This window comes from Ruditapes philippinarum, unplaced genomic scaffold (assembly GCF_026571515.1).
Source record: "Ruditapes philippinarum isolate M1 unplaced genomic scaffold, ASM2657151v2 ctg1663_1_1_1_1, whole genome shotgun sequence".
NCBI classification, from domain to species: domain Eukaryota; kingdom Metazoa; phylum Mollusca; class Bivalvia; order Venerida; family Veneridae; genus Ruditapes; species Ruditapes philippinarum.
The window spans coordinates 72,338-91,497 of NW_026858070.1; the positions used below are offsets into that span (position 1 = coordinate 72,338).

At 33.2% G+C, this 19,160-nt stretch overlaps 1 protein-coding gene across 1 annotated transcript in view; it reads right to left on the reverse strand.

Annotated features, from left to right (window-relative positions):
- Positions 1 to 19,160, reverse strand: part of LOC132752002 (E3 ubiquitin-protein ligase HECTD1-like) — a 44,485-nt gene that overhangs the window by 10,405 nt on the left and 14,920 nt on the right. The window contains exons 7-29 of the mRNA XM_060742232.1: positions 18,382 to 18,458; positions 17,283 to 17,505; positions 16,850 to 17,045; positions 16,343 to 16,490; positions 15,597 to 15,761; positions 14,791 to 15,195; positions 14,291 to 14,458; positions 13,778 to 13,915; positions 12,877 to 13,023; positions 12,261 to 12,349; positions 11,589 to 11,700; positions 10,747 to 10,881; positions 10,250 to 10,389; positions 9,601 to 9,744; positions 7,849 to 7,929; positions 7,173 to 7,271; positions 6,687 to 6,850; positions 5,897 to 6,073; positions 5,379 to 5,566; positions 4,949 to 5,077; positions 3,449 to 3,686; positions 2,407 to 2,670; positions 38 to 150 (exon numbers count right to left, since the gene is read on the reverse strand). Of these exons, the coding sequence (XP_060598215.1) occupies positions 38 to 150; positions 2,407 to 2,670; positions 3,449 to 3,686; positions 4,949 to 5,077; positions 5,379 to 5,566; positions 5,897 to 6,073; positions 6,687 to 6,850; positions 7,173 to 7,271; positions 7,849 to 7,929; positions 9,601 to 9,744; positions 10,250 to 10,389; positions 10,747 to 10,881; positions 11,589 to 11,700; positions 12,261 to 12,349; positions 12,877 to 13,023; positions 13,778 to 13,915; positions 14,291 to 14,458; positions 14,791 to 15,195; positions 15,597 to 15,761; positions 16,343 to 16,490; positions 16,850 to 17,045; positions 17,283 to 17,505; positions 18,382 to 18,458 (3,740 nt within the window). The remainder of the gene's footprint in view (positions 1 to 37; positions 151 to 2,406; positions 2,671 to 3,448; positions 3,687 to 4,948; positions 5,078 to 5,378; positions 5,567 to 5,896; positions 6,074 to 6,686; positions 6,851 to 7,172; positions 7,272 to 7,848; positions 7,930 to 9,600; positions 9,745 to 10,249; positions 10,390 to 10,746; positions 10,882 to 11,588; positions 11,701 to 12,260; positions 12,350 to 12,876; positions 13,024 to 13,777; positions 13,916 to 14,290; positions 14,459 to 14,790; positions 15,196 to 15,596; positions 15,762 to 16,342; positions 16,491 to 16,849; positions 17,046 to 17,282; positions 17,506 to 18,381; positions 18,459 to 19,160) is intronic.

Below are 19,160 nucleotides of genomic sequence, written 5' to 3' on the forward strand. Positions count from 1 at the left end.
TCCAAATCATGATTCAAACTTTTCAAATAATGCTTACCTGACTTAATGAAGTCACATTTGCCATTGTCTGTGTTGTTGTCAGAGTGTTTGATGTATTTGTCAGAGATGTTGTCAGATTTGGAAAACTCTGGGCAGCCGACAATAAGGTATCTACAAAAAAATGTTATCAAAATATAAATATTGATATAACATAAAAAGGTTGACTGTATGATGAAGTTTAAACACAAGAAGTAAATCTATTTAACTAGTTAGTAGTATTTTCTTTTGTAGTATTACCTGTGATTAAAAGAAAAATGCTGCAGAAGTCACACTGTAACATTCAAAAAAATTCAATGATTTCACTGTTTACATTAAAAGACCGCTGCTCACATTAAAAGAATACTCTTTACATTTAGAGGACACTCTATATATCACTACATTATAAGGTCACTCTTTACATTATGTAAGGCAAGACTTAACAAATTTTTTAACTGGAGATTAACAAATCCACTGAAACCCTACAATTGAACAATTATCACGCCAAATTCATTTCCATGACAATGACAAATGACACAATTAACGAAAGAAATGTAAATAATTCTATATGTGTCTATCCATATCGTAAGTATTTATATCCTCAAACATATTCACAAAGTTTCGTCTACAAATACATTCAACTTTAAATACGTAAATACTCCTGTACAATTTATTAACATTCAATACTTCCTCTTTCTTGGAAGAAAATTAAGTGAAAATTTATCAAATATGAAGAAATATAGGGGTACATTTCAGTTCTATTTATCAAAAATGATATATTAAACTTCCTTCAACTGAAAGGGAGCAAAAAACTCCCAAAAGAAAAGAAAACATGAAGAAAATAACAAAATCATAGTTGAGTGCTATATTTGTTTAAATGTTTATAGTTTTATTCCATTTGTTATGAATTTACGATTTCGATGATGTATTAAATAAGGAAACAATAAAGTCAGATGATTCAGTAATTTATGTCAATGACTGAGAGTGCATAACTAACATTTTATCATGCAGTGTTTATCACTATCCATCACAATGTCAAGAGTATCAACAATTTTGTGTGATGTTGACTTTCATTTTCAACGTTTAAGTGATTATTAAGTACTATCCTTATTCTCATATTGTTAAATATACTTTGTAGCTGCATGTACATTATATTTTAGATACACATGATTATGTACACATCCACATGATTTCAATAATGTGTGTACATTATCATAGGAGTTACATATACCATTTGATTTTAGTTGTTCTTTCACAAGTGCAGAATTTCTTATTGTGCCCAGGTACGGCCATCTGTTCTCATGTATCGGATATAGCTCTTACGTACTTGAGCTAGAGTTAACAAAGTTTACAGGAATGCTGATCAGCATGATTGTGAAGTTGTGCACCTGAAGTTTTGCTTTTGGACCAATTAAGTTTTGTCAAAGTTAGTGCCCTTGACTAAGTAAAAACTGGCAATTTTCAGTTTGTGTCATGCGTAGCTCAAAAAGTTTTTGACCTAAAGTCAACAAACTTTACAGAAATGTTTGTCAGCATGTCAACTTGTGCACCTGGTGGTTTGCTTGTGGATTTTTTCAGTATTTGTAGAGTTATTGTCCTTGACTTATAAAAATTTGCAATTTTCAACTTGTCTCGCTTTCTCCAAAAATAATGAAACTTTACAAAAATGTAAATCAACATGTGAAGCTGCGCACCTTGGGTTATACATTTGGATTTTTTCCATTTTGTTACAGTTTTTGTCCTTGGCTAAGTGTAAATTTGCAATTTTCAAGTTGCTTCTGTGAAGCTCAAAATTTAACAGTATTTGACCTGGAGTCCTGAATGTTTACAGGAATGTTTGCCAGCATGTTAAGTTATGCACCTGGGGGTTTACTTGTGGATTAATTCAGTATTTGTAGCATTTGTGCCCTTGACTTAGTAAAAGATTTGCAATTTCAAACTTATGTAATGTGTAGCCAAAAATATATTTGATCTAGAGACAGTAGACTGACAAAACAGTGTGGGGGCACTCTTGTCCTATGGACACATTTTTAAGTCCTATGTTGTTTATATTGGTGAATAAAGGATTAGATATGCTATAGTTATCATGTTTGTATCCTCTTTTAAGATAAACAGGCCTTTAATGTGGTTAAAAAAAATATAACTGCCATTCCAAGAGTAAGCTATGTAAGATCATACATATAAACTTATCTGTCTCCTTATATATCTCATATACAACTGTCCTACCTTAGAAGTGCTTAAGAAATAACTTGAAAAATGTTGAAAAATGATGAAGGATGAAATATTGTTGAAACAGAATGATGGATTTTTTAAGATGATATCTATTTTTTACATTGTCAAAGCCTTTTTCTAAGTAAAGCTATGAATTTAAATGAACCTTACTGCACAAACCTGTCCAATCACTGGGAGAGTTAGGTGGTAACAATCTAACCAGATTACTACTCCTCAACATGTTATTGCCAGCATTTCTACGTGCCACGGCAGCAAATGTTTCCAGTAGACTCATAGACTGTTCCATGCTGGCTGGCAGGTTAGGTACACTAACAGACATTGGGTTGGTAGGTGAAGTACGAGTCTGAGCCTCAGTCTTACTGGCATTTACTTGATTTGTCCTCTCTACAACCTTCACCTCAGCTTTAGCTTCAGCTGAAGCACCTGCAATGTAATATATGAAAATACAGTCTAATCTTAAGTTTTGTAGTTTTTTTTTCAACCAAATATATAAATCTCCACAATTTAAACTTTTTTTTTGTATCTATTGTCATATTAGACAATATAATTATCAATTTCAAAATTACCATATGAAATGAATTAATTTCTGACAAATTAATTCAGTATTAAAATGATAAAATACCAGAATTATCAGAACTTATTTCATGCTTTCCAGTGTTTTATTGTAATATAATCAGATGATTATATTCTGATAAACCACTAGTGAAATTTATAAAATATAATTTTCACTGTAGCCGGACTATATCTGAATGCGGATGAAAAGAAAATCAAAACTGAATGGAATAACAGGCAAAAATAAATGCCGTCATGCGTAAATTTTGCTTCTTTCGGAAAAGAAAGTCGATGTCACCATACATTATGCTAAAAATGTAACAAAATTAGAGAAATTTAACAGAACTATATTTCAAATTTGTTGATGTGACGTCATGATGTGATGACGTCACGAAGGAGAATGCGCGACGTTACGCGGCAAAATCAGTAAAAATTACTTAAAATTACTTAAAACGCATGAAATAAAAAGAAAATTTATTTGATTTACATATAAGATTGAATTATATTTCATTCGTGAACACCAGCTATTATATTTTCACTCGTGGCTACGCCACTCGTGAAAATATTGCATCTGGTGTTCACTCAGTGAAATTATATTTCAATCTTACATGCAAAACAAACAAATATCCTCTATATCTATATCACTGACCTTCATTTTTGACCTCCACACCAGCCAGTTCCTGTTCCTGGGCATGTTCTGACTGTGTCACTATGGCACCATCTCCCTGGGCATGTACTAGCACTGTCGGTTCCGAGGGCTGGGAGGGTTCCTCTTGTAAACTATTATTATCAAAGTCAAGTTCATCCTCTACTGTCTGCAATGTGACCTTTACCCCCGAGTCAGAGGTCGCCAGGTTCATCATGCTCTCGGCTAGATTCTCAGCAACCTGGAAAATAAATATCAAACAATGAAACTAGCTGGATTTACCTATCCCTGCTATATATTACAACTATATAAAAAGACTTCTTTTCATTTGAAGTAACAACTTGAATATTTTCGATAGTGACATTCACTTTTAAAAAACATTATTTCAAATCATTTTAACAAAACATCAGTGAAAACCACCGTATCACAACTTCATCAAGGTTATGATGAAGTTGTGATGAAGTTATTACATAATCCTCTAATTATTTAATTGCTACAATGAACTCTCTATTAGCCATGTGAAATGTACATATTCTTATGTTTGTTTATCATAATTCATACATACATATATCTATTTGATTGTGTTCTTAGCTGTCTCATTTCACTAAATCATAAAGAAACTATATATGTGTCACTCAAATGCCGATTACCTAACATTCCACTGTTGTCTATGGACTGACAGTAGGACAGGGAGACAGAAAGACAAAACGGCAAATTGTTATGCTACTTTAAGTATTGGATCATAAACAAGAGCTGTCGGTAGGACAGCAACGCTCGACTATTCTAGTGCTTGATAGTAAAAAATAATGCTTGATACAGTTACCTCCTCCTGTTTACAGGTTGGGGTAATGATGGTGAACAAGTGTGCAAAGTTTCAAAGCCATATGTCAATGGACTTTGAAAATATTTGAACTATTACAAAAACTTTAACGTAAATTCTAAGTCGAAAAAGGGGCATAATTCTGTCAAAATGCTTGATACAGTTACCTCCTCCTGTCTACAGGTTGGGGTCATGATGGTGAACAAGTGTGCAAAGTTTCAAAGCCATATGTCAATGGACTTTGAAAATATTTGAACTATTACAAAAACTTTAACGTAAATTCTAAGTCGAAAAAGGGGCATAATTCTGTCAAAATGCTTGATACAGTTACCTCCTCCTGTCTACAGGTTGGGGTCATGATGGTGAACAAGTGTGCAAAGTTTCAAAGCCATATGTCAATGGACTTTGAAAATATTTGAACTATTACAAAAACTTTAACATAAGTGGTTACGCCGACGCCGACGCGGACGCGGACGCTTGGGTGAGTACAATAGCTCTACTTATTCTTATCGAATAGTCGAGCTAAAAACATGTGCCATGTCAAGGACAGAAACTTTTTAATCTAATATTCATAGACCAATACTGTCATACTGAACTTGACTAGATTGGTGGACTTCTTAAGAAGCCAAATATATTGTTGTTGTATTTCATGAAACATCTAAGGGAGACAACTATAAACTTACAGATTTGACAGTTTGAGTGAGATTATCGGCTGAGGCAGCTTGTTCCGTGGCAGCTACAGACGGTTTATTATCATTTACTTCATTCAGACTTGGTGTAGAACTGCTCTTTCTACTTGTTAATACACTCATCTATAAATACAAGGTTCAAATTCTATCATTATATATATGAAATGATTTAAAATATTAGACTCCCAATTAACTTTATTCATCATTAAAATAAAGTGATTTAAGCTCTTCAAATTTTATTTAGTGATGTACACAATGCTCATTTCAAACAAAAGATTTTACATTGCAAATTCATTTATTTCCACTATAAAATGATTTTTATGGAGAAAATGGTGGACAAATACAGAATTTAAAATGCCAAATGTCTATTGACATAAAAACAAGACAGTAAAATAAGATTTGTGGTATAATATAGGTGACATACTTTTGTTTTATCACCAACAGCCGAGGTAACTTTGACCTTGACCCCACCTACTGCTCCTTGTTCTACTTTAGGAAGGGGTTTCAATCTTTCAGGATCATGTGAGGCTGCTAGTTGTAGATCATATTTGCCCTCAGCTCCCATACGGTACGAGTTGGATCCTCCTGAATCCCAAGTTACATCGATCCAACCTTGAAAATAAAGTACAAATTAATACAAGTACCAGCAAAAATTCCTCGTTTTACATAATTAGTTATTATTTAGCATGTATACAATATAAGTGGTGAAATGAAATACAAATTATCAAATGCATGACAAGTTGTCAAATACAATACTTGTTGTAAATATTGCATTGACTGTCATACGTTGATGTAGAAAAACCATAACTTCATTATCATTTTTACAACTATAAATAATTATCAACACTTCTTATTATACTTACTTACTTCCCTGCTTTGTTAAAAACCTACAAATAATTCACAATTCAAGCAAATTCACAATTCAAGTAGTGAATATTTTACCATTATGAAGTTCTCCAGACACAGTTCCCTCCCCTGGTGGGTTACCATCCTGGTCCCTCCATTTCCAGTCCATGCCTCTAATAACCCGGGCACCAGGTGACATCTGTTTTAATACATGTGTTCTAATATACCTCCTCTGTCTTCTTAATACTGCCTCCGCTTCCTTAGCTGCCTTACCTGTTAACATTACATAACTTATTACATTGATAGGAATGTATAACAACAATGCACAATAGTACCATTTTTTAATATAATCACTCTCGAAATTCTGGAATAAAAACAAATGATGTCAGTAGGACAGCCAACTAGACTATTCTCAGTGATAGTAAAACAAGAGCCTGGATAATTTAGAATTTTCTATTTTCATAACAGGGCATAATTCTGTCCAAATTCATATTAGAATTATGCACCATGGACAGTGAACTCCTCTTAAGTTTTTTTAATAAGTGTGTGAAGTTTCAACAATTCCCTTCAGTAATTTTGGAGATACCAACCTAAGTGTGTCAGCAATGCTTGGACTGGTACAATAGGTCTCTATATTCTTTGAATAGTTGAGCTAATGGGCCAAAAAAATTAAAATATTTCAGAATCTAAATTATAACATTATGATGAGTTTTAAGCATAATTCAAACTCACTCCTTTAGATATTACACTTTTGAAGACCAAATATTATTGGAACTAGCAAGTTTTTTTGTTGTTTTTTTTTCCCAATAATTATTGCATGGAACAAAATGCACATAGCTAATTTTAGAGAAAAAGTTGAAACACATTTATACAATCGTCATCTTACCTAAATCATCACAAACCCCTGTAACAGTGCCGTAAATCTCAAACCCAGATAGAGACAGGTAATGTGTTTGACCACTTGCATTCTTCCCATTCTGTTGAATCCTAATATGACGCCAACCCTGGGTCTCTTCTTTTGGAGGAACAAGAGGCCAAGAGCCTGTTGACCTGTTGGGAAAAACAATATCAAGTTTACACATTCCATCTACAGGTCTTGAGCAAATGAAATTTATCACATTTAAAAATTTAAACTTCAAAATAGCTTTGAAAAATATCAATCATAAATTATATGCAAAAATTTATATAATGTATGAAACAGTCTGGAACTTCAATCTATAAGAAACTTTATCTGTTACCATTTGGGTAATGGAAAGAAAAGCTTAAGATTTAATATTCATTGTAGATCTTATTACATACTTTCCTCACACATCTGATATTTTTAACTTTATATATGTCTGTACTTGTATCTGAATAGATAAACTTGACTTACCCAGGATCACTGAGAGTTGAATCATTTTTATGATCCAACAGCGTCGTCCATGTCTGACCATCTTTAGAAACTTGCAACAACCAATTTCTAAGAGCTGACCTTAAAGACAAAAATTAAAATAATAGTTATTGCATTATTTCAGCCAAATTTTTATCTTGTTCAACTTCAACCCGTAACCTGCTTTATTTCAGTAATGTATCAGTCCATTCAAAGTTCAAGGGATTTCAATATCAAATACAAAAGTTAAGCTGCCACCAGTATAGAGCCGGGTCAGTCTGTATAGATGTGCAGGCTGGCCTGTCTCTATACTGGTGGCAAAGGCTGATCACTTTTGGTTCCAGCAGGTTAGGGGTTAATGTCATTTCCTTAATCTATTTAGTAAATATCTATGTGCAAATAAAAAAGAACTATCATATCAACAAAAAGAAAATAAAATCTATGCTTCTTTAGTTTTTATCATATAAATTAGCAAAATGCTTTATAAATATTATAATATTTCAATAAGCTTTCATTTTATCAATGTTAACCCTACTGATACTGATTCTACTCACTACATTCACTGTGAATGAAGTTTACATAGGAAAGGTATTCCTGTGTGACCATGGTTGTCATTCCACATGATCTATAAATATTTTATGAATGAAAGAAATAAGAATCTAGCTTGTTATCAAATTACCTGCCATATCCTCTAGCATGTCTTAGAGTATAATTTGATGGTAGAATCCACACACCTAGATCTATTGCAAACCAGGCTTTCCTGAATAATGAAACACATATAAATAAAATAAAGTAAAATATACCAGATACACATTGTCTGGGGTATAGTGTGAAACCATCTCCTGTCATTATAACTATTTACATTAATTTACAGTAAACTGTGCAATGCTCTGTTAAATGACATTGCACCAATCAACATAAAATTTAACAGGTAACTTCAACAAAATATCTCTAAGATATCAATCTATAAATAAAGCTTTAAGTAAGTGTGACATAAATATTGACAGGAAAAATGACAATTTGGCAACAAAGCTCACTGTAAAAACTTTTGTCACAGCACCATCACAAAATTAAAATTGTAATTATGTTTGCTCCGAAGTTTGCACATATACGACAAAAACTTTAAAAACACTAGAAATGTGTCCATAGGACACTGATGCCCCCACACGCCACTGTTCTGTCAATCTTATGACTCTAGGTCAAATATTTTTTGGACTACATGTGCCACAAGTTGAAAACTAAAAATCAACAAAGGGCCATAATTCTCTTAAATTTGGTCGCAGCAAAAAATCCTTCCTTTACTACGATCTACACATTAAGGTTGTTAATCCCTGGAAGTTTAAGCAAAATCTACCATCCGATTTAAGAGGAGTTGCGTTCACAAAATTTCTACATTGTATAAAGTGAAAAAATCAACAAAGGGCCATAATTCTGTTAAATTTGGTCGCAGCAAAAATTCCTTCCTTTACTGCCATCTACACCTTAAGGTTGTTCATCCCTGTAAGTTTAAGCAAAATCTGCCATCCGGTTTAAGAGGAGTTGCGTTCACAAAATTTCTACTTAGTATAGAGTGAAAAAATCAACAAAGGGCCATAATTCTGTTAAATTTGGTCGCAGCAAAAATTCCTTCCTTTACTAGCATCTACACATTAAGGTTGTTCATCCCTGTAAGTTTAAGCAAAATCTGCCATCCGGTTTAAGAGGAGTTGGGTTCACAAAATTTCTACATAGTATAGAGTGAAAAAATCAACAAAGGGCCATAATTCTGTTAAATTTGGTCACAGCAAAAATTCCTTCCTTTACTGCCATCTACACATTAAGGTTGTTCATCCCTGGAAGTTTAAGCAAAATCTGCCATCCGGTTTAAGAGGAGTTGCATTCACAAAATTTCTACATAGTATATAGTGAAAAAAATCAACAAAGGGCCATAATTCTGTAAAATTTAGTCACAGCGAAAATTCTTTCCTTTACTACCATCTACACATTAAGGTTGTTCATCCCTGTAAGTTTAAGCAAAATCTGCCATCCGGTTTAAGAGGAGTTGCGTTCACAAAAATTTCTATATAGTATCTAGTGAAAAAATCAACAAAGGGCCATAATTCTGTTAAATTTGGTCGCAGCAAAAATTCCTTCCTTTACTACCATCTATACATTAAGGTTGTTCATCCCTGTAAGTTTAAGCAAAATCTGCCATCCGGTTTAAGAGGAGTTGCGTTCACAAGATTTCGGGACGTACGGACGGACTGACGGACGGACTGACAGACGGACGGACGGACAAGTGCAACGCTATATGCTCCCACATTGTGGGGGCATAATAATGAAATCAATACTTTAAAGGTTGCCAAACATGGTAAATACAAAACAGTAAATTGCAAAACTCAAGTTAAAGACGAACCCATTAAAGCTGAACACATTAACAAATACAACTTACTTATCATCATTGGTATGGCAGTTGAGTGCAGCATTTTCTCTACTAAGGATATCCTCTAGTTTACCATATGGTAAATTTCTACCCTCTGATGATGTTACCACAACCAAGTTATACTGTGCTGGATTTATCCATTCTTGTACAGTCCTAATAAAACAATTATGTACATAAATAATATTTCATAAAATTTCATTATATTTCTTAAAACTCAAACTATTGATTAAATGTATTTAGTATTTATTGAACACCTAAAGATATTGTGTTTATGTCTTGATTATTGTCAACATAATATATCAATGAAAAGAGTTCAGGCTGTAAAAATAATATTTTCAGCAATTTTGTGGCCTACTGGCACAAATTTGAACTCTAAATAACAGAATTTCTGTTTAAGTGTTCAATTTGAAATGTTATTGTTTTTCTTTGTTTCAGGACCATTTCTATACAATCAAGCCACATGTCAGACAAGTTTAAAGCAAGTCTGATGCAAGTTTTCACCAAAGCTGTTACGTATCACAGATAAAATAGATTAAAATTTTTATTTAAAGTAAAATAAATTATGTTTTTTTGTTATATGACACAATTAACATATTTACATACACATATAACAAACAAGAAACATAGATAGAACTCAGAACAGATTAGTCTCCCTTACTTTCCATTAGTTCCTATCCAGTAGAGTAGACCGTTCTGGTCAAAGTCTTGTTGATGTGTAAACGTCACTGTCTGACCTTCCTTCAATCTCTTCACAAAGTTAAATGTACCCCTGTCATAATCATGCCATTGCTTAGCAACCTGTGTAATATAACACTTGTTTTGTAAGTAAATTTGATATGGATAATTTAACAATCTTTAGTGTCAACCTCTGTCAGCAGACGACCAAGGCTATCTGTGCTAGCACATCTATATCTTCTGGTCATGTTTGCTATTAAGTCTAAAAATTATTTTGACATTTTCCCTAAAAATTATGAATGGTTTTGTCCAGACTGAAAGGTTGACTAGTTCATTTAAGATGAGGTTTAAAGACAAGATATTATTCTATAAATAAAATAATGACCATTATAAATATATCTCCTATTACATCTGAATTTTCATTAACCAAACATGGCTGTTTAAATAATGAAATGAAGTCAACAAATACAGAAAATATACCATTTTAAGTAAGTATTTCTCCAGGGAACCAACAGTAGTTAAAGGTTCCATTTTCAGGTTACGACCAGATCTGTCAATTAGACTTGTCTCACCTGGTGCACGTTCTAACTGAAATCTTATCTTCCTGGTAAATATCTGAAAATATTCACAAAAATATTACAGTAATAACAGCAGTGTTTACAACATTAACATTTTAACTGACAGGTATAATTATTACAACCTAATGAAAGAGGAAGAAAGTAAATATAAAATATATTTATTTCCTTTTTGGTATACCACCAAGTCAGCTAGTCACAAGTCAATTTTCACACTATACAAAATATATTAATGTAAATCATATATATATCATTAAATTCATTGATACCCTATCTTGTTATGTTTGATAGGTACCATTACTTTTAAGAATCCTTCAGATCTAAGAATTCTACCATAGCAATTGAGTTTGTTTTGTTTGGTTTTACGGCCCACCAGCACAATTTAGGTCATATGGCGTGAAAACAGAAAAGATTATTTAGGCTAACCCCAGGTGTTACAAACTTAAAGAGACACCACAGGTAAAAACCACCACATCTGCTGGAGCTTAGGGATGCATAGACTCCAGTCATTCGAACCCATTAAGTTGCCTTTTACAATCATGCAGGAATAAACGGTGGCTGCAATGCTGATGCCTCAACATTTTAAGGCAACCCTTCAGCTACAAGTGTGTAGCAATTGAGTATGAGAACATACAACTTAAATGTACGCAGTGAATGAATTAAAGTTTAAAAGGAATTCACTGCATTTCACCCTTTCCGTTGATATATTGACATATCTTATTCACATGAAGACCTCCTATAACCTACCTGTAGACCATATCCAGACCCATTCAGATCATAACTATATACAGGTAATTTCTCTATAGATTCAAACACTGCTATCAACTTCCTCACTAGTGACACTGCTGGTGACATTCCCCTGTAATAACAAATAATATGGTTAAAACATTTAAACATGCCCTTATTTTTCCGGGTTTTTTTTTATGTTTTTATGATTTTAACACATTTTTGGTTAAATCTTAGTGGCTGATTAGCCGTACCTGCTTTCCTCAATAACTTACTTGATACTTACTAAGTTACTTATAACTCTGTAAATGTAACTTGACTACGAATCCCAAATGATTTCTGAATCAGCAGTGAGAGACAAATGAGTATTAAACTCAAAGCTAAGATCAATTCTCATAGAGATCGAACCAGGGACCTCTAAATTACTAATCCTATGCTTTCCCAATTGGGCTTAATGGGCAGACTTATTCCAACATAGAAATTAAGTGTAAATCTGTACTTGAATAGCAGATAGACATAAAGAAACACAGTAAATGGTTGCTAAAATCATAAAGATATAATCATCAATTAAAACAAAAATTGAACTATCTTGTTCTGACACCATGTAAATGTATCAATATAATGGCCTGACTTGATACATAACAATGGTGGTAAAGGAATTAGAGCTGTAAGAGTTTAAATTTATATAATCACCCTTCTCTATCTCTGAACACAAGTCTAAATATGTTGATTCTTTCCTTTGTTCTTTTCTGGCTGCCTTTTGTGTTAGGTTCTTCTATATTCTGTAATACAAGAAAATTCAAGTTGAATTAGATACACTTTAATATATACAGACAGGTAAAAGTTCACTGTGTACATGTATAATCCAGCAAACAAAGCTGATACACTGCTCAAGTATTTTATTGAGAAGCCAAATAAACTGGAATGTGAACATATAGCAATAATATTATTATACCATGTATATTCTATTATTTATTTATACCTTTTCTTCTAACTTCTTTTATGTTAAACAGATATAAACAGGTTTCCAGATAGCAAACATAGACAGAACAAATAAAGTGTTAACTAAGTAGCACTCAAAATAATATTATATTTTAACTGTAATTTAATTGATTTTAAAAGTTTGTAGTGTTTTTATTTTTGAGTTTAAAACTTTCTTTTACTTAGTTTTTTGAGTAACAATGTGATTATGCTCATCTGTGCCTCACTGCCCTCACATAAAGCATGGAGAGGTATCTGTATTATTCCTTCACTTAAAAAGGTATAATGTCATTGTAACATTGTAACAAAGTCAGGTATACAGACTTACATTACTAAGTATATTGAGAAGAGTTTGTACAAGTCCACTAGAGTACAGTTCAAAAGCTGATATAGTATGTTCATCCTTCAATAGATCCACCAGCTCCTCGAGGGCATGTCTCATTTCCTCCTGCCAATTTACATGACCATCCGCACTCTGTCAAATATATCATATATATATCATAAATCATTATATGCATGTATTTCATTTAAGAAATAATATATCTCAAACAGTGATTTTATCGCTCAGTAAAATCACTGTTTCGAGTTCAGATGCGAGGAATTATATCACGAGGGCGTAGCCCCAGTGATATAGTGATGCGCATCCAAACGACAAACAGTGATTTTATCAAGCAATAAATTCACTGATTTCGATACATTATTTCGATTCTAACACAACATCAACAAATAAATGCTGCCGTACCTGATATTAACCTAAATTGCGCCTTATTTGTTTCCGTACTCATTTTCAGCGATCACATTTTTAGTGGTTGCGTCATATGTATAATGATTACGTCACATGTCTAAATATAGAATGTCAAACTGTGATTTTATTGCATAATAACACACACTTTCAGTTATTCTATGTTCAATGGGGAAAAATGCAGGTCATGTTAGAATAACATATTATATCTATACATAAAATTATTCTGTAAAGTGGTGAGGGGTTTGAAAACATAAATGCTTATTCTAAAATATCACCAAGAAAAAGTTCTCTTTAGTATTGAAAAAACTGTAATGATATAATTTTACTGGTAGGACTATCACCTAAAGTTACTATTGCCACTCCCTAGTATTGACTTATATATATATTTATAGACTCAAAATAATAAAATATATTTCTATAGTTTGTCAATAACTGAAATAAAGACAAGTTGTTTAGGATGAGAGAAAAATAAATCAGTGTATACCTTGACTTGAGTAATTTGTTTGGCACAGGCTGCCTCTAGTTTTTGAACAATCATCTTCATCTTATATACAATACTGCGAGGTGTTGACTCGGCCGTCTTGAAATACTCATCATAAATCTCTCTAGCTTGACTCTTTACCTGTGGTAACATAATACAAGATTAATAAACAACACATATACTTTATATACTAAATAATATTAATTGTGCGGGGAGTTAAAAAGAAAACCCACATTTTTTAAATTTTTATTTACAAGCTACATTAAACCTATGTTAAATAAGTTTCTCTTTTTTTATAGAAATGTTTAATCTATATTCCTCTATGTTTAACTTTTGGTCTTGAAATTCTGAAGATAAATATCAGAACATATTTTTAAATGAAACTCTATCATTGGTTACTTAACAAAAACCAATCAGACAGAAGAGTATGAGAATAGTTTATAATGTATCACATGTGTGATAGCCCAACCAACAACCCCACCCCCAAACCTGCCCTTTAAGAAGATAAGCATTTACCTTTGATCTGAGAGCATCAATTTTTGACCTGAACTTCCTGCTCTTTTTACCACCCCAGCCTGCTGAGAACTCTGGTCCTAGAGAAGTCTCGGCAGTGAAGGAATGTTTTGTACCACGATTTGATTCAAACACAAACCCTGCCAAATCCTCTTTTAAAATTGTAGCTTGCTGTAAATAAATTATACTCCAATTACATTTGATACATGTAGATGTAGAAAGTCAATTTTAATATATTTATTATATAAAATGGTTCATAAAAATTATATAGTAACAGGAGGATGGAATTCTCAATATGCGCATTCTAAAATGTAGCTTATAAATAATATTTTCGTGATAAGTTTAGAAGTGAGTGCAAGACATTTTTTTAATGTTTATCTAAACTAACAAGATTAAGGGGAAAACTTGAAACTTTGACCTTATCTAATTTCGTTCCAATTCAACAACTGAGAGAAACATTTTAAACATTCTCCACAAAGAACATACATATATCCTGCACTTACATGTTGGCCATCAGAATTCTGTATATGTAACTCTCCTTCCTTCTTACACGTTATGGCCCAGTTTCCCACCAGGATCCTGTTTGCCGACACATGTGACATAATAGGCTGACTAGGTGTACCAAGTTTTATCTGACTTTTAGCACGTTGTAACTTCTCTAGAAACTCTCCTCTATTCTCTGAACTATCTGATCCACCTTCAGGGCTTCCACTAGAGTACATGGTAGCTAGTTTACTGTCTAGAATAAACCTGAACCAGCCGTTACTGCCGTTAGAAAGTTCTAATGCAGCTGCATCGCTCCACAAGTATAGACAGTCTCGACCCCGTACCATACACCAGTCCTTCCAATGGTATGGTTTACCCTGAACAATATCTGAGGCATCTTCTTGTACACTCCCATCCTCATCCTGTAACATATATATACAATTATCAATTAACATCACACAGTTAATAAAATTTATACATGTACTATTTATTAGCCAATACAAAATGTATACATTTCAAACAGTTCACTCTATCAAAATTTGAGAAAAAGTGATCACTCGAAAGCATTACTTACAACAAAATTACATGAAAAATTGTGAATTTTGATTCCGTACATGAGGGATAATGAAAAAGTGCAACATCCCTCACTTAGCAATCACTTGAGCAGTAGTAATATCAGTCACCTTAAGGTCAATCAATGTAAGTATAACTGAGCAATTATCTGTATAGGTCCTCATCAGAATATTATATAGACATTCAGGTCGGCCGGGCTCTATGACATGACATAGGTATATCATTATTACAGTTGAAACAGTTTATATACCTTTTCATTACTTCCAACAGCGCCCTCATCTTCTGGTGGTCCAGCAAGGGAGAGAACCTTGCCAAACAATCCTAACCTAGCAAAGTTGTCCAGGAAGAGTGTTCCCCCTTTTCTCATCACTTCCTGTATGATTTGTAATGCAGTTAGGTGACCATCATCGTCATCCTACAAAACAAATTATTTTCCACATGAAAATATCAAAAGTCAAAGCTTACAATAATGACAAAAATATTACAAATCTGACATTTTCTGTTGGTCACATTTGCAACATATCTCTTTCCAATGCAATTAGGCAATCCCTTTCTAACCTTTACTAAATTCTCTTTTTAGACTACTGAATAGGCTCTTAAACAACCTTAATACTGTCCAAGATCATGTCAAATCAAAGGGTTCACCGTACATGCAAAACTTAAAGTCACCGACCTTTAACATTTGGACATACAGGCTTTAACTTGAGACATGCAGGCTTTTACAACAACATAAAATGGAAATAGTAACTTAATTTTTACCACCTAAATATCTTAATTGGTCTTGCCATCTTTCAATCTAGACAAAACTAATTACTGTATTATCTTAAGGAAAAATTTCAAAATATGTACTGACTAAATAGGGAATAGTGCCAACCATGATCAGACCGCACAAATCTCGGTCTAAACAGGTAGCATGTCTAAACTGGTAGCATGGGTAGAATCTGTTGCTGCAAGCAGGTTAAGGGTTAAACACCATAAAAACAGACAACACTATACCTCATGGTCTAGAACATTAGCTAGGACCTCTGTCAGTGATGTAGCGAAGCTGACCCCTGCTGATGACCCACTTTGATTACACAAGTCCTCTAATAGTGGACCTTCTATATAATGTACCATCTTCTTTAACAGAGATAAACTAGATTTTCTGAAAATGTTAATACAAAATTGTTTATAATAAACTCTAAAAGAGTTAAAAATCTTAATACCAAAACCAAACAGTGATGTAGAAGTGATAATGATTCTATGGTTATTTATGACTTAAATTTACTGATTTAACTTAGCTTTTTATCAATTATTTCAAACACAAGCCAGGACCTGCATAGAACCATCAAATTGGAAGCTTGCTAGCTTGAAAATATATTGTCCTTAAAAATTGACTGAAAGCATTGAATCATACTACAAGTCAATGATCTTGACCAACTTAGACATAGTTCACTCCTGACCTTTTCAATCTACTTCACACAATTCATATACTGTATATATCAATAGTCATTATAAACTTACCGTATAGATTGTATCATAGAACTTTGGAACACATTGGTAAATACTGGTAATAGTCTCTGTACATATCGTGGCGCCACCTCTGGGTCACCTTTTGGCTCCGCAGGGTCATCAACTTCCATCGGTGTCTCTTCTTTTTTCTCTTTCTCCTCCATAGACACAGGAGTGCTGTCCCTTTGTAATGGAACCATCCATTCACCTTATGTAACAAAGAAATTTATACACATACTTTTTTCTACCTTGTTTTTTTGAAACAGCATTTGAGAAAATTTAAAATATTAGCATGAAGTAAAATCATTAAAGGAAAAGATGGACCCTGTTCAGACATAAACTCATGCATCAAAATCACATAGACCAATAGTGTTCTTAGTTAAGTGGCATATGCAAAAGAAGTTAAGGATAGAGGAAATAATTATTCATTAAAACAAGTTTAAACCTGGTGACTGCAATATCTGTATAACTTCTCTATGTCCTTCATCACTTCTTTCTCTAGCTTTATCTAGCGGAGTTTTTCCATCTTCATCACGCAGGTCAGGGTTTGCTCCATACCTAAGTAAAGTTTTCACAATCTGTGGCCGTCCAAAACAAGCTGCATAATGCAGAGAAGAGGACCTCAAACCTCTGTTCACATCTGCTCCTCTCTCACACAAAAACTCAACCTGTGAAATATTACATTCAACAATTAACATTCAAATATTCATCTCCAATATAGAAGAATCAAAATATGTTCATTTATTTGAATAATGATAAAGTAAATGTATGTGTTGTGTAATTAAAATAGCATACTACAATACTCTAACTTTTCACAGTTGATATGAATACATGAAAATATACGAATTTCTGACTCGTTCCAAAGATCTATGCAATTTTTACAAAATTCTTTATATAAAATGTCATCATTTTGAATATGTGAGGAATTATGTATATTTTAAATGCTACTGATGTTTCATCTCTTGGGTGTTAAGTCATAAAGGCACTGTATATATGAGCCGCGCCATGACAAAACCAACATAATGGATTTGCGAACAGCATGGATCCAGACCAGCCTGCGCATCCTCGCAGTCTGATCATGATCCATGCTGTTTGACAAACCCTATTACAAGTAGAGAAACTGATAGCGAACAGCATGGATCCTGATCAGACTGCGCGAATGCCCAGGCTGGTCTGGATCTATGCTGGTCGCAAACCCATTATGTTGGTTTTGTCGTGACGCGGCTCATATATTTATCAATTTTCAAGCTTCTATGGTGGACTTCAATCACAGGTGGCCGTCCATGCATTATTTCAGGTAAAAATAGGCACCTAAGTCGAACCACCAATACTCCAAATGAGAGCGAAATACCTTGTTTGGTTCAAACCCACAGCAGTTTATTACTATGCATCGTAACCAGACTATACTGCCGGATGTTCAAAATTATAATGCCTTCACATTCAAACCACTTTAGAAGATATACAAAGAATAATTTAAATTCAATGTCGCATGTGTCATTCACACAAATGGCATACATGTAGTGGTTAGAACTGAAAGCACAAACCATTTCCTGAGTTCCAAAGGCAGATGCCCAGTTGAGTAAAGTCTGCCCAACATCATCCATAAAGTTCACCTCAAAACCTGGAAGAGATATTCCTTTCATCATAACTTGCTAAATGTCTTTACATACCAGAAAATTTCTATAAACTTGAAACAAACATAACAAATAAATCCATTAACTTCACCAAATATGAAATGAAACTAGCACAAATACAAGCTCTAATATTTCAAATAAGGAAGTAAGCAACACTATCAAAAAAAACAAAAGGAAATACCACTGAAGTATTTGACTAAATTCATAATTAGTGTCCTTTTTATAATAAATTAAAATCAACTAAAAACAGCTTTTCCTTTTTATAGTAAGAGTTAATATAAAGAGTATAGGCAATCATCAGTAGGTAAATGATAAATAATTAAATTAGAGCCGGAGATTAAGACTCACATTTGCCACCAGTATAAAGCTGTGCTGGCCTGCAGATCCTATATATTGATTACAAAATTTTAGGAAAAAGAACTCCCTTTAGCTCTTACCAAGCCATTATCTATCTTTCAATATAGAAAAACATATTCATCATTTTTTTCGGAAAGATTTCTGAATAACTACTGACTGAATAGCAAACAGTGCAGAACATGATCAGACCACATGGATGTCCCTACAAATCTTCGTTAGCACATGTTGTATTTGTAGAAGCAGTTGCTGCCAGCAGGCTAAATGTTAGATAACAACGAACACTTTCAAATTCAAGACAGGGTATTAAATTTTGTATGTAAAAAGTAAAGAAG